At 37.7% G+C, this 15262-nt stretch overlaps 2 protein-coding genes across 7 annotated transcripts in view; one reads left to right on the top strand and one right to left on the bottom strand.

Moving 5' to 3' along the window:
- The window catches only part of LOC149503248 (activity-regulated cytoskeleton associated protein 2-like), a 78836-nt gene extending 69624 nt beyond the window's left edge, over nt 1–9212 (bottom strand). Inside the window, exons 1-3 of one of the 5 annotated variants that reach the window (XM_089736658.1) lie at nt 7386–9212; nt 6916–7105; nt 1587–6653 (exon numbers count right to left, since the gene is read on the bottom strand). In XM_089736658.1, coding sequence (XP_089592784.1) covers nt 2602–4581 — 1980 coding nt within the window. In that variant the 5' untranslated portion in view covers nt 4582–6653; nt 6916–7105; nt 7386–9212 and the 3' untranslated portion in view covers nt 1587–2601. Of the gene's footprint in view, nt 1–1586; nt 6654–6915 lie in introns of those variants that run through there. The other 4 variants (XM_089736661.1, XR_016324976.1, XM_089736654.1 and 1 more) reach the window with 4 other exon arrangements.
- A 955-nt stretch (nt 9213–10167) lies between these two features.
- Nucleotides 10168–15262, top strand: part of LOC114251971 (uncharacterized) — a 19464-nt gene continuing 14369 nt past the window's right edge. Inside the window, exons 1-4 of one of the 2 annotated variants that reach the window (XM_028186430.2) lie at nt 10168–11265; nt 11540–12618; nt 13086–13266; nt 13913–14538. In XM_028186430.2, coding sequence (XP_028042231.2) covers nt 11636–12618; nt 13086–13266; nt 13913–14538 — 1790 coding nt within the window. In that variant the 5' untranslated portion in view covers nt 10168–11265; nt 11540–11635. Of the gene's footprint in view, nt 11463–11539; nt 12619–13085; nt 13267–13912; nt 14539–15262 lie in introns of both variants that reach the window. The other variant, XM_028186437.2, reaches the window with a different exon arrangement.

The raw sequence follows: 15262 nt of genomic DNA, 5'->3' as shown, positions 1-15262 counted from the left end.
GTCAGTATGAGAAAACTTAGACAGGGCTTTTTGTTGTTATAACTCATAAATATGGAAATTGTATTAAAAATATGTATGTTTTTTCAATTAAAAAAAAAAAATCATTATGGATAAAACGACATGTTTATAATATTTTAATATCTTGTCGCAAGTATATAAAATCATTCTATCTACTCCGACTTATGGTGGTTACCGTATTTATAATAAAACAATGTTTTCAAGACATAGCATAAAAATATAATAATGATAGATGGTAAAAATGACAATGTGTTCGAAGTATATTTCAAATAATGGAATATGGAAAAGAAGGTTACAACATTCCTCCCCATCTACATCTCGTTGATCAGACGGCGGGGTGCCTGTATACGTCGATTACTTCGACGCGGAGCAAATGGCACAGGAGTGGAGACCGGAGCAGGTGAGGAGTATAACTTCGAATGCTGTGAAGGTGAATTTGGAGAAATTTGTACATTTGTAGGTGACTGCGGTGTAGGTAATGGTACTGCTGCCGAATTCTTGTTTTTAGTTAGCCTTTCGTTAATTGTTGTTTCCATTTCAATGTCTGGAGAAGCAGTCGCCGGCAGCATAGAAGAATGCGCCCTTTCATTCCTCGGGGTTTCTAAGGTGGAGGACTCGCGTGGCCTGATGTGATCAGCGTGTCTTCGTTTTTCTAGTCCTCCTGGTGTTGAAACAATATATGAATATTTATGTTTTCGGGATGTAATTACCGCTGGTTCCCATATTTTATCATTGCGTGTTTTAATATATACTTGGTCACTTGGTCGGTAACTCGGTGATGTGGTACGAATGTTTTCTTTTACTTGTAAATACTGCATTAATCTTCTTTTGTCTGGCCGAATGTTGGAAAGTATGCAATTCAATTGTCGTCCGAACATCATCTCAGCTGGAGATTTACCAGTGGACGAGTGCGGAGTGTTTCTGTATGTAAACAAAAATTCTAATAGTCGGCGCTCGAGATTTGTGTTGTCTACCGATGCCATTCTATTTTTGAATGTTCTGACTAAACGTTCTGCCAGCCCATTTGTCCGAGGATGATATGGAGATGATGTGACATGTAAAATAGATTGTTTTGTGCAATATTCTTTAAATTCATAAGATGTAAATTGAGGTCCATTAACGGATATAATCATTTTTGGTAAGCCAAATGTACAAAATATGTTATCTAATGTAAGACAAAGTGATCTGGTGTTAATGTGTTTCATCGGTCGTATTTCCACCCATTTGGAGAGAGCGTCGCACAATACCAACCAATACGATCCTTCGAACGGTCCAGCAAAGTCGATATGGATTCTCTCCCATACTTCTTCTGGTATGGACCAGGAAAATACAGGAAGTTCAGGATTACAAGGGCGGTTCTGTTGGCATCTGGTACATTTCTTGACAAATAATTCTATGTCTTCGTCAAGGTTAGGCCACCAAACATAGTAACGTGAAAGTGCTTTCATAGCAGAAATGCCAGGATGTCCTCGATGAAGGTATGTAAGAATGGCTTTTCGGAGTGCTGTAGGTATAACGAAGCGTCCTTGCCTCATGAGTATCTTATTCTCAACAGATAATTCAGTCCGGTTTCTGTAGAATGGTTTCATTTCTGGATTGTATTCTGATTCTCTCCAGCCGGTTTTTAAATTTTGACAAACTTTTGTGAGTATATGATCCTTTGAAGTTGTTTTCATAAGTAACTGTTCTGATAGATTAAGGTCAGTCATTCGAGTGCTCAAAAGACGTAGATCTATTTTATGTACAAGCCCTTCTGTCTCGGAGGGTTCAGTTTCAGGGTTTGGTAATCTGGAAAGGCAATCAGCTAATGTGTTATTTTCACCTTTCCTGTAGTAAATGTCATATTGATAACTTCCCACTACTAGGGCCCATCTTACCAATCGGTTATTGGCTAGTTTAGGAAGGTTGCGGTGTGCACCCATAATATGTATAAGAGGCTTATGGTCCGTAACTAGATTAAATTTCGTTCCTCTCAAGTACTGATCAAATTTTTTTATACCAAATACTATTGCTAAAGCTTCACGATCAATAACGGAATATTTCATTTCCGCTGGTCGTAGTTTCCTTGAAGCAAAAGCAATTGGTTGTTCTATGTTCGAGTCCTTGTGGAATAATACTGCACCCAATCCCTTTTCGGAAGCGTCACATGCTAAATAAAGGGGACGTTTCTCGTCAAATGCAATTAATGGTTGTGAAGAAGCTATGCATTTCTTTGTATCTTCAAATATTCTGTTTTCATGATCAGTCCAACGCCATCTATTTTTTTCACTAGTTAGATCGTGAAGATCCGAACAAATCCCGTGAAGATGTGGTACAAACCGTTCGTAAAAGTTAACTAGTCCTAAAAATGATCGTAGTTCTTTTGCATTACACGGTGCTGGGGCCTTAGTTATGGCATCAATTTTAGATTTGGTTGGGTGGATGCCATGTTTATCTATTATGTGACCTAGGTATTCAATCTGATTCTGTAAGAAATTACATTTCTTTAAGTTAACTTTTAGGCCAGCGTTTTGTAAGCGATCGAATACAATAGATAAAGTTTGTAAATGTTCTGAAAGATCTTTCCCTGCTATAGCTATGTCGTCAAAATATACAGCTACATTGGTACATATCGCCAAGCAGTTGATCCAGAAAATGTTGAAAAATTGAAGGAGCAGTCGATATTCCAAAAGGCATTCTATTGTATTGGAAATACCCTTTATGGGTTGACAACGTCAAGTACTTTTTCGAATCTGGTGCTATTTCAAATTGTAAGTATGCGTCTTTAAGGTCTATTTTTGAAAATAATTTACCGTTTGCGAGATTTTGGCGTAGTTGATCGAAAATTGGAACTGGGTGTAGATGTTTAATAAGTACTGGATTAAGTGTAGTTCTGTAGTCTCCACATATCCTAACTTCCCCTGTAGATTTCAAAATGTTAACTGTGGGTGTAGCCCATTCAATAGGTGTAACATTAGGATCTACTTTTTCCACAATCCCTTCTGAGATCAGACGATCTAACTCCCTTTCTATATTCTTTTTCATGCTGAATTTTATAGGCCGTGCAGGAAGGTGGATCGGTTCAGCTTCTGGTTTGACATGTATGTTTACGTAATAATTGTTAACTTTTCCTAGTTTTCCATCAAAGAGTTGTACATGTTTATCCAATATTTGTTTAAGAGTCATAGGTGTTGATGTTTTGATGGAGTATACTGGTTTTGGAAATTCCATTTCAAAAACTTCACTCCAATGTAAACCAAATAACATTGGTTTGGCATTTTTCATTACGACCACAGGTAGAAGTTTTTGCAGTCCGTCGACTTCGACTGTTACTTTTGTAATTCCCTTTGTTTTTAAGTTGGTGTTACCGTAGGCCTTAAGTTTCGGGGCGGGTTGTAAAGATGGTGATCCTAATTTTTTCCATAATGTCGTGTTTATTATTGAATACGCAGAGCCGGGGTCCCAATCCATAGTGCAAGGTATGTCATTGATGCGTACATCGATTTGTTTGCATTCTCTCTTACGTGTACCCAAGATGCTGCAGATAACTTCATCATCGCTCTCTTCCTCGTTATTACTGATAGATGATGATGAAGTTGAGGACTTATGATGTCTTGTTATTTTTTTAACTGATTTTCGGCTCCCTTTTGTATAGCTGATGTATGCCCGTCCAGACTTAATGCAACAACTCTCAAAGTGTGCCTTCGTGTTACATTCTTTACAAATATGGTCCTTGGCTGAACACTGTGATAGGCTGTGCCGTTCTTTCTTTCCACAGCGTAAACAATGCATTGGATTTAATTTTCGTGTTGTATTTTGATGTAATGGTACGGTTTTGGTTTTGCTCCTATTTATTTTTTTAATACTTGTTCGTGGTGTGTCTTGTTCTGCCTGTTCTCTTGATTGAGAGATTGTAAAAATTTGTTGAAAGGTTACTTCTCTTGGTATTCCGTCTACCATTTGAATTAAATCAGGCCATTTTTGTTTCAAGTCGGTTTCTAAATCTGGATGATTCAATCCAGTGGCAAAGCGGTCACGTAATTGTCGTTCGAGGAAGTCATTAGCGTAGCCACAATCCCGACTAAGACTTTTTAATCTGTTTGCATAGTGCTCCATCGTTTCATTTTGTTCTCTAGTGCAATTCCAAAATTCTGTTAAGGCTCTGTATCTCGTCGTTTTTATGCGATAGAGGTCTAATAATTTGTTACAAATTTCGCTGTATGTAGCTATATCGAAATCAGGCGTTAAAGCTACTTTTAATTCGTGGAATATCTCTGGTGTTAGTAAATTCAGAAGCAAATCTTTCTGTAAGTCGCTGTTATTGATATCAAGAATTTTGCATTTGTTTTCGAAAAAATCAATGTAATCGTCAATTCTGAATGTATCTGGGTTGTATTTATCCATATTGAAATTTTTGATTATACTTATCTTGTTATCCGTATCATGTTTTGTAAAAGAGTCGTTCGTCACGCTCTTGGCTGTTGTATTGTAAGCTGCTGGTACCAACAACTTCAAGATTTGTAAAATCTGTTCTTGCTGGTTTTGTTGTGCATGTAAAAATAATGCGAATTGTTCATCGTTCATCTTAATTTCTTTTAACTCGTCGCCAATATAATAAAACAATGTTTTCAAGACATAGCATAAAAATATAATAATGATAGATGGTAAAAATGACAATGTGTTCGAAGTATATTTCAAATCCGAACAAAAACAGTTTCACTGTAAAAAATTGCGCCAAGTCCACGTTTATAAAACTCATCTCAATAACATTTGCACTTTACAAAAAAAAGAAGACTTCAATAGCTTTCATTCTCTACAAAAATATGTGAAATACAAAAAAATACCAAGAAACCGTCATAAAGATGAAAAAATTAAAAAAACATTGTTGAAAATTTAAAAATAAAAAAATAAAAATTTTATCGTACTTGGCGCGCGTCATTGAGTACCCCAAAATTTTCAGGATAAATGAACATCCTTTCAATGTTTAGAAATTTATAAGTAGGTCAACCTATGAAATGCATAAATGTAATTAATGAATTATTATTTCATAATAAATTTTACAAAAGTTAAGTAAAATCGACATCTCATACGTATGTTATTTTAATTTTTTTCATTTCCCACTCATCTTTTATGATTTGAACTAAACACCCTCTCGTGTTCGCTTATACAAATACAAACTACTTACGAGTCGATACGTATGTATACGTTGGCTTCAAAACATTTGAAAAAATTCTCAAAGATGTTTTTCAAAGGGTAGAAAAGAATAATAAAGTTTCAGCTGAATCTAAAGGGGTCGAACGCAAAAGGGGTCGATTTGGCATATAATAGCCCATAGGTATATAGTGAGAGCTGTTGAAAATTACCGTAGTTCTGTCTCAATTTCTCATAAAACGCTAACAAGAGCGAAAAAGACAACCTGGGTAACTTTTTCAGCTTTCACTGTATATTAAAGCAAAATGGTTTTTTTCTCGGGTTGAAATTCTTCCGAAAATTTTTGGGGTACTCAATGACGCGCGCCAAGTACGATAAAATTTTTATTTTTTTATTTTTAAATTTTCAACAATGTTTTTTTAATTTTTTCATCTTTATGACGGTTTCTTGGTATTTTTTTGTATTTCACATATTTTTGTAGAGAATGAAAGCTATTGAAGTCTTCTTTTTTTTGTAAAGTGCAAATGTTATTGAGATGAGTTTTATAAACGTGGACTTGGCGCAATTTTTTACAGTGAAACTGTTTTTGTTCGGATTTCATATCTTTTTGTTAAGTATTATTTTTTGCTCATTTATTACTTAATAAAAATAAATTATAAATAGTCACTCAGCTTAAAAGCTAATGAAACGCTCAATTAATTAGTGTTTTAATGTTAGGTGCCCGACTGGCATGAGACTCTCGGGTTGTCAGTTCCGGTATCGACCGGGGACGCGTGTATTCCGCTTCAAAGTCTGGCGCGCACTAATTGGGGGTGCGAATGATGCAACAGATGCGCGGGCGCGGGTAGCGCGGGGTGGGTCGTCGCGGCACGGACCTGAGTCACATTCTCTTTGGCTGCTGTTGCCCCGCGAAACGGAACGCTGCGTTACATACTCCCCCTCCAAGTCGGGAACGCGTCCCGAGTCCAACTTGGGACTGTTAGTCTGAAGACGCGGCCTTCCTCTCTGCCTCTTTGGCATAATTGGATCCGTACTTGAATTTGACGGAGAGTGGGTTAAATCCGCGGTGTGATACTTGCCGATGACATTGTTTGACAAGTCTGCTATGAAGTACGTTGTAGGACTAACTATCTTTACTACGCGATACGGGCCATCCCGTCGTGGCATGAACTTACGTGTTACACCCCTAGACGCATAAGCAAGCCATAACGAAGGAAATACTCTTCCAGTAGGACTCGGGAGCAAGCCACGGCGGTGGCATCAACAAGTGCGTAGAGTTCTACCCATCTTGTAGCTACATCCTCTACCAGGAGTACCCATCGCTCCCCCTGCTCTCCTTCTGGCAGTGGCCCGAACAAATCGATTGCGAGAACCTCTCCTCGCTGTTGAAGCACAGGAGTGAGCCTATACGGCGGTACCGATATAGGCGGATGATCACCGGTATCAATGTGGTGCTCGGCGTAAAGGGTTGGGGCTCCCCCCACCCTAAAGATGTCTCCATTCTGCTGCTATAAATGTGATAGCTGCTGCCGTTCATCGGAGCCAAGCATAGAACCCTTATCATCACGCAGGAAGTCAGCAGTAGAAGCAAACATGCATGGCTTAGGGCACTCATATTCAATTGGATAGGTAACCCGTTTTCCCGAAAAATGCCAAGTGGATGAAGCAAAGTCAAGCACAATACCTGCCGCCACCAAAAAATCCATGCCAAGCAAAGTTTCATTATTTTGAGCATCTGGAAAAACAGTAAATTCAAGGGTTACTGACCTTTCGGGACTTATCCTTACTTCTAGAGTAGTGAGCAAAACTCGGCGGGTGCGCGCGGAACCGTCTGCAAGCCTCACCCGACGCCTGGTTTCCTCACACGGATGGTTATGCTTTAACAGCAATTCATAAAGCAACGCACCGGCAACGCTACTCTTAGCTCCCGTATCCAACAAAGCATTACCTCGTATACCTAAAATTTGAACACTTAAAATTGGTCTTAACCTAACCTGGTGCTCAGTAGAGTTACTCTGGGCAACACTTTTCACATTAGAATTAATCGTCGAAAAATGTCCGACTTTTCCATGGTCACCCTATTTTCGTTCATCATGGTCACCCACCCTATCGCGGCCACTTGGTACCTCGGAATAACTATGTTTTGATTCGGTACCACTCGAGTAACGCATCCTATTCCTAGAACTAATATTATTGTTTATATTATGATTAAGTCTAGAATAATTTTGAAGTCTAACCTTGTTATCAGTACCGAAAAAGCGCGGAGGAAGAATCGCCTTAAAATCGGTAGGATAATAATTATTTTCATTATCAACAAAACATTGTTTACGATTATTAATATAAATGGACGACTTTACGGTGTTTGAAGTGCAAGCTGTATGCAACGAGCTGTCGCGATGAATAGAGTTCACTGAACTTGACAGCTGTGTATTTACTTTACCAATAGGTAAATCGGATGTGACTGATCGGGTCCGTGCAGCGTCGACGGCGTAATAACTTGCGTTACACTTTGTACACTGAGACCGAGTAACACCTTTGGTACCACACCCGTAACACGAGGATACAGCTTGCGTATTTTCGTTGTCGAATTTCGTTTTTGACGCTAATTTTAAACACTCATCACGAATATGTCCGTACTTTTTGCAATAAACACAGAACAGTCTTTTAACAATCGACGTAGATGATACATTATCAGTGTTCGTGTAGCGAGGCGCGGGGACTCGAACGGTGCTCGGCGCAGCGCTGTCGTCGCGTGGCGGGCCGCCAGCGGCGCCCGAGTTGAATATTTTCCGCGGCGTCATCCGTGCGTATGTATGCTGCGAAGTCGAAGCACCGGTGGGAACTTCGCCTACGGTACTACCCGATGAACGTGGCGTGGCTCGCTGAGGATGATGAATAAATTCAGGCGGACTGGTCTCGTAGATGGAGTCCTCGATATGGCGCGTTTTCTTTAATAACGTGTCGTATGAAGTTATTTCGTCTCTTCTTAATCTTTTACGAACACGACGGTGTAGAAGGCCGTAAAGCATATCAATTTGAACTTTCTCACTAAGGTCACCAGGTGGGAGTCGAGCTAGTAGGGCTCGTGCTCTGGCAACGAAGATCTCCGTCTTCTCTCTTTGTCCTTGCGACATTTTGAAGAGCTCTAAGTAGACTCGATGGGGCGGTCTGCAATCACCGAAAGCGCTTCGTAACGATGATAAAGCGTCGTCCCAGGAAGTGATGCTAGCTTTAACGCCTTGCCACCACACGGCTGCATTTCCGGTTAGTAACATCGAGAGTCCTCGTAACGCGATGGCGTATCCTACGTCAGCACAATCTTTGTATGATTCGACCGCGTCAAGGAAACCGTCGAGTGAGTCGCCGGGCGCTCCGCTGAACCGCGCCGTGCATGACGCGAAGTTCCCAGAATGGTGAGCGGGCGTCGAGGAAGGCGGCGATGTCGGCTCCGACGTCGGTGTTGCTGATGATTCGAGTTGAGTTTTATGCTCAAAAACTCGGTCGAGTAGGCGTTCGAATGCTGCCATTTGACTTTCTTGTAATGACGCCATGTTGTTTGCGGTAAATGTTGGCGTCGGTCCCGCGGTTGAACCAATTTTTTCTTCAACGTCTTGAAAATCGGATTGACGGCGTGACTGACGACGAGTACGTGTCGTAATTACGTAGATTCACTCCGAAATACTAGTTAAAGGGCTGCCAGTTTAATGTTAGGTGCCCGACTGGCATGAGACTCTCGGGTTGTCAGTTCGGGTATCGACCGGGGACGCGTGTATTCCGCTTCAAAGTCTGGCGCGCACTAATTGGGGGTGCGAATGATGCAACAGATGCGCGGGCGCGGGTAGCGCGGGGTGGGTCGTCGCGGCACGGACCTGAGTCACATTCCCTTTGGCTGCTGTTGCCCCGCGAAACGGAACGCTGCGTTACAGTGTAATAATAATCAACATCAACTTTTACAAATTTAAACCGAATTAAATTTTGTTTCAAATGTGAAGGGTAGATGACGCTGTTCTTAATTATTTCAGAATTTAAAATTAAAATCTGAAAGCCTTGAAACATCAATCCGCATAAATCTAATTTAAAAACTACAGTAAGAGGCTTAAATAAAAAGCTGAACTTAACTCAGCCTTAATTAGAATTTTCTTCGGAATTCATTGGTAAAGTTCAAGTTATTTTGATGAAATCAAAACCGAAATATTCATAGCATCTTAAACAATCACCTACGAATAAATATTAGTTATTATATTATTTATTATTCGTAGACAATCACAACGGTTTTATAGTTTTGGGAAGGGATTTTTTGTAACGCCATCTCGTAAAGTATTTCGGTATTACATTACAAAACAAAATTGTTTCTCCAACAGTAACAACAGTACTTGCTTCGGCAGTACTTAAACTAAAATACTAACAGTAACAACATTAACGTTATTTAATGTATAAACCGTTCAATAAGAACTGCAAACTATCCCCTTGAAGCTAGTTTATGTAGGAATAATGACTTTTTGGCGGGAACGCGAGTTGTGAAGTTGTGTGATTTGTTTTAATTTGTCTATTTAGTGTTTCTTCGGGTTTAAATGTGTAATAATAGTGGTTTATTAACTGTTTAATATCTGTGAAAGTGCACAAATGTGGGAAAATGAAACAAAGCCGCTGTACGTAACTTCTCGGTTTCCTCCAAAAAGTCCACTGAGATCTTAGTAAATGACCACCACCATTTTACTGAGATTATATTTCATTCCATATCATCTCATCTCATATCATCTCATCTCATTTCATTTCATCCCATTTGATTAATGTCTCAAATTAATCATCTTCATTTCATTTCACTCCATAATATCACATTTCATTTCACTGCATAATATCATTTTTCATAAAAATATGAATATAAATTAAAATAAGACATGACTTAAAGGTCTCAGTTACCAGGTCATAAAATCCATTACAAATAGGAATAATTCCAGCGCACCCTGGCGGCCGTAGATTACCATTCTCGAATATTTATAGTCTGTGGCATGTAACTTTTTACATCGAAAAAAGTCAGGATCGAAATTTTTGAGCGAGCCATAGTTTGTGGTGATAAAATTAATAATTTCAAGTAGATTAATTGTTGTAATTGATATAACTAGTTAATATCAGTAAAATAAAGTTGTGAGTGATTGATATAATATACAATTTAGGAACCAGAAGTACCGTAGAATTAAATAAAATTTCGCAACCTCAAAAAACTGTTCTGCTCACAGTAAACACAGTCGGTAGTCTGGCGCTCCGTTTACAACGGGATTTTTGAACGGAACTTGGCGCCAGATTCTACCGAATCTGTGGATAATGGAATATGGAAAAGAAGGTTACAACAGTATTATGGTGGTTATTCACAAATATTAAGTGTATAACCCATGGTTATTCAATCACTAAACGTGCTACATCGTTGTGCACCATATCATAATACGCTAACATAGCCTCTCAAGACTATCAGCTAAGGTAGAAAAAAACCCATGACAGACTATATTGTTTAATACAAAATAAAATAAAACTTAATTATTATTAACTATGAATTCTCATCCTATGAGTTATAGGCTTTGAGACCATAAAGTATATTCAATAAAGAAAAGGAATATTGGAATAATTAAGACATTGTTGAAGAGAAGACTAGTTTTTTAAATTTTGCACTATGATAGTATACACTACCCTTCTTTTGCTTGTTCATTTGTAAAACAAAAAACTCAAATTTGTCTATGGATGTGGGAGGGAAACCCAAAAAGAAAATCCAAATATTGATTTGTTTACAAGAACTTGTGAAACGTACCTACTTAATATAGATTCATTGAATATTTCACGCTATAGCTACATTCAACAGCCTTGATCAACGATTGAGAGATAAAATTTAGTTAATTTTCGTATTTCGTGTCTACTGATAAGACTCACAGGAGTGAAAGAGCGCAAGCAGTTTCGATAGCTCTAAGGCGTTTTAAAGCTTAATTGGCACAGCTCACGGCGAGTTGTATTATCGATTGCAAGCCCCTTCGTGCTGTGATAGTTGGCGAGGTGTACTAAAGATTGATAAGAATCTGAGAAGAGCGGGTGAAATATGTGTGTCACTGGTTTTAAGGAATTGGGTCACAGGTGAATTTACTTTCATTTGCTTGCCGAGCACCGTGTATGGCGCCAATTCAACCTTATTAAAACGAGACTTGTATAACGAATTATTTGAAGACTTATAATTTATAACGGATCATTTTAAAATCAAAATGATTTCCTCTATAAAAGTTTCAGTCAAAACGAAGTATATTTTAAACTGTTTGTTCAATTCCATTAAAAATGTAAGCCTTAAATGAATTGTATAACACCTAATTCATGTACATTACAATTGAAAGTAAAAAAAATACTTTATCTGCAGGTTCATTTTCAACATGACAAATACAGTGATTGTGTTTTAAAGTGCTACTGAAATTGCCATCATGTATGGGATATATATTGGGAAAGATAAATTGGAATGGATAGCACTAGACTGGAGACAGTCCCACCCGGGCCTGTTAATTTGGACACAGTAAGGGCACTTCATCAAACAGTTGTTTCTCTCAGGACAGCGTTAGAAGTTTCCAAGAATGAACTGAAGGATTTGAAACAAAAATATGAACTGCACTCTCAGTGCTTAGAGTATGCTGATGTCATTGAAAAATTGACTTTAGAAAATCATATATTGAGACGAAAAATTATTGATACTGGTGATGAAAAAGATTTTAATCCCTCAAATATAAATTTCCAAGTGACGTATAGTCCCAGAACAGATACTGTTGATAGGGATAGCGAAATACTGATCCAAACTACTACAGAAAACTTTGATACTAAAACAAGGATTGAATCTGATATTTGTTGTTCAGAAATTCCAAATACAAAGCTGAGTGAAAATTCTAAGAGAGTAAGTTATTGTTCTATAGAAAGTTCAGATGAGACCCCATTGGAGGTAAAATCTCAAGACCCATCTGAAGCAGATGGTCAAAACACTGATGTAGACATAAGTCGGCCATCAAGTTGTCTTAATCAAGAGAATGAGAAGATTCATCAGCCAAGCTTCAAGACAAAATTAGAATTGCTTTCAAAGTTTGATGTAAGAATAAAAGTTAAAACTGTGAAAGACGGAGAATCATCCAGTACTACTTCAGATACTGATTCAACCTTTACTGACGATAAGAAAAACAAAGATAAGGATAGCAAAGGTAAATTTGAGTTTCAAAAGAAAAGAGAAGACTTTGAAGGAGCAGCTGATCCCAAAAAAAATACCATAAATATTAAATCGGTGTCTACAGATAACATAACAATGGCAGTCCCCAATCCTGAAGGTGATGTGAAGTCCAAGAAAGATAAGTTAGTCCAAGTCAGAATTACTTCAGAAGAGAACCTTATTCTGAAAGATAAAATAGAGCAGGCAAGGAGAAAAGACACACTGAATTTAGACGTGGATGATTTAAGCGTTAGGTAAATCACAAAATTACAATTGTTTTTCTTTTGAACTAAGTCATTTAAAAATTTTTTTTTAGCAAATTCTCATCATGATTTATAACCATAATATATCAATCCTATTTTCTATCACAGAAATGCTTACTAATGTGCCATTACAAGAAAAGCCCCTACAAGTTTTTATTTTCTTTATCAATTGGATTTTGATTCACAGGTTTTTTTTTTTTTTTCATACCTATGCTGATAGTCTTGAAAGGCTATTTCAGTTTCGCCCTAACGTTTGTAGGTGAGCTCACGGGGCTCAAACCTGACTACGATGCTAACACGAACCCTAGCAAGAGCCGTGCTTCGCAGAATCTACCACCGGATCGGAAGATTCATTTTGACTATATTATATGATGTTTCTGCTCTGAGAATACATAAGACATAAGACAGACTGGGAAATTAATAGTGAAGCAAAACTATAAATTTGTCCTGTGTTTCAGGTCCCTATCAGAGGGAGACAACTCTGTATTCTCAGAAGGAGCAACCACACCAATGGATCCACAAATTAGTAAAGAAGACTATAAACAGGAACATGATGCAAGTGGCAATGAGTCTGAAGAGGTAGATGATATAGAACTCATATTTACAACAGACGAATCTAAGGATATGAGTAATTTGCAGGTAACATTTGCTTTTTTCTTTTTTTTTATTAAATCACGCCACTTGCCGCAATCATGGTTGTCTTCCAATTCCACAGAAAAGTGGAATGTCACCACTAAGAATAAGTTGAGTGCAGGTCACATTCACCAAATGACTAATGTTCAATACAAATGAGGGAAGTATGGTCACGAAACAGGAACAGTGATATATTGATGATATTGTCTTTTCGTATTCAAACTGTATAATCTCAAAACTTACTAGCTTTGCAGGAGTGCTTTAAAGGTTTAACATGTGATATTTTTAATATTAATCATCTTCACAACATTAATTTTTTATTTTTTACCAGTTACATTATCTGTCTTTTAAAGTAAGATAAAATTATGTATTAATTTTGTTATAGTAGTCAAAATATAGGTAAACAAAAAAAAACTAAAGTAAACTACATTCTTTTGACAGTATTTATGAGAAAAATACTGGTGATACTAAATCATTCCGAATATTAACCCAATTTCAAATATTTTTGGAAATTGTACACTCTTAATGCGAAAAGACGATATGGTATTTTGAAAAAAAAAAACAAAAACAAAGATTCTGTATTGTGAATTTTAAAAGTATGTGAAATTATCTAAAACGTAATGTGATGTAGAATATTTATTTTGGTTTTCAGGAGGACCTGGTGCCAATACGTGAGACCGATCATTGGACTCCACATTCCACTTCCACTACGCACTCAACACCAGTCCTCATCAAGTTCCACACACTGGATCCTGACTTCCAACCTGGAACTGAAACTACGGACAACAACGAAAACGAAAACCAGGAGAACTGCAGTTTACACAGTGAAATATCAGTGTCGAGCTTAAAAATGAAAAGAGTTTCTCTTCCCTTTCGTGACAAGGAAATCAGACATGTCGCCTTTAACAGCAAAGGCAGTCTTGACATACCCGGCCGGAGTATTTTGAAGAGCTGTGACAATAAATCTGACAATACCCTGTACAAGAAAAGCCCGAATACAAGTTCTAAAAAACTGGACAGTATAGACAGTCTCACTTGTGAATACAATAGAGGCTTGAGCTTTGACAACACAAAAAGTTCCAGCTTCGAGCTTGGCTCTAGTATGGATATCCTCCACAGAGATGAGAGTGTGGACAGTTTCTACAAGACCGCTCACCTAGGGCATAGGTTTTCGGTGTTTGCCGAAACCGATATATCGAAATGTGGTATTTCAGAAGATGATTTGGCCGTTAATTTGAATGCTAGAAGGAACACATGTCCCAACCCATTTCAATACAGGTAAGTAACAGTATAAGCCGCGCCAATAAAGAAACGAATCGAAAATGGCGTCTATGTACCTGCACTGACAGATGGTAGGGTCAACAAATAAAAAGAAAGATAGAAAGAAAAACTTTATTGTAAAAAAATATAAAAAAGCAAATGAAAATGTACTATACTTTATTTTATGCCCTGGCAGAGGGGGCGGGGGGGGGGTTCTCATCTGGGATGTAACTTGTGTAGACACTTTGCTGCCAGTCATCTAAGTCGCACAAGTCGAAAGTGAAAAAACTCGAACTCAACAACAAAGTCAGTACTGATATTTTTTTTGCATGCAATACGTGCCGTGTGCGACTAAAGACAGCAATAGTTTAGAGTGAGAGCGCATGATCGCCGCCGCCATTTTAGATTCGTTTTTTTATTGGCGCGGCTTATACAGGAAATATCAAATGAACATTGACGATATGATTTATATTTTATTTCTAAAATTATCTTAAACGACTGAAACTGCAATAAATAGTAAAATATTATATATTTTACCACTTTAAATTTCTTTTCAATCAATGACTAATAACCACTTTTTAAATTTTCAGTTCATATACAAAGCAGCAATTACCTTTAATACATTCTTAATAAATCTTTATATTAACAATATCGATGTCAATAGCGAATTTTTTTTATTATTATTATTTATGTGGGCTGAAGAGCTCACAGCTCACCTGGTGTTAAGTGGTTACTGGTTACA

The sequence above is a fragment of the Bombyx mandarina genome, chromosome 03 (assembly GCF_030267445.1).
Source record: "Bombyx mandarina strain Sakado chromosome 03, ASM3026744v2".
NCBI lineage: Eukaryota > Metazoa > Arthropoda > Insecta > Lepidoptera > Bombycidae > Bombyx > Bombyx mandarina.
Note: the sequence above shows the minus strand (reverse complement) of the source record. Positions and strands in the feature narration are given on the sequence as shown.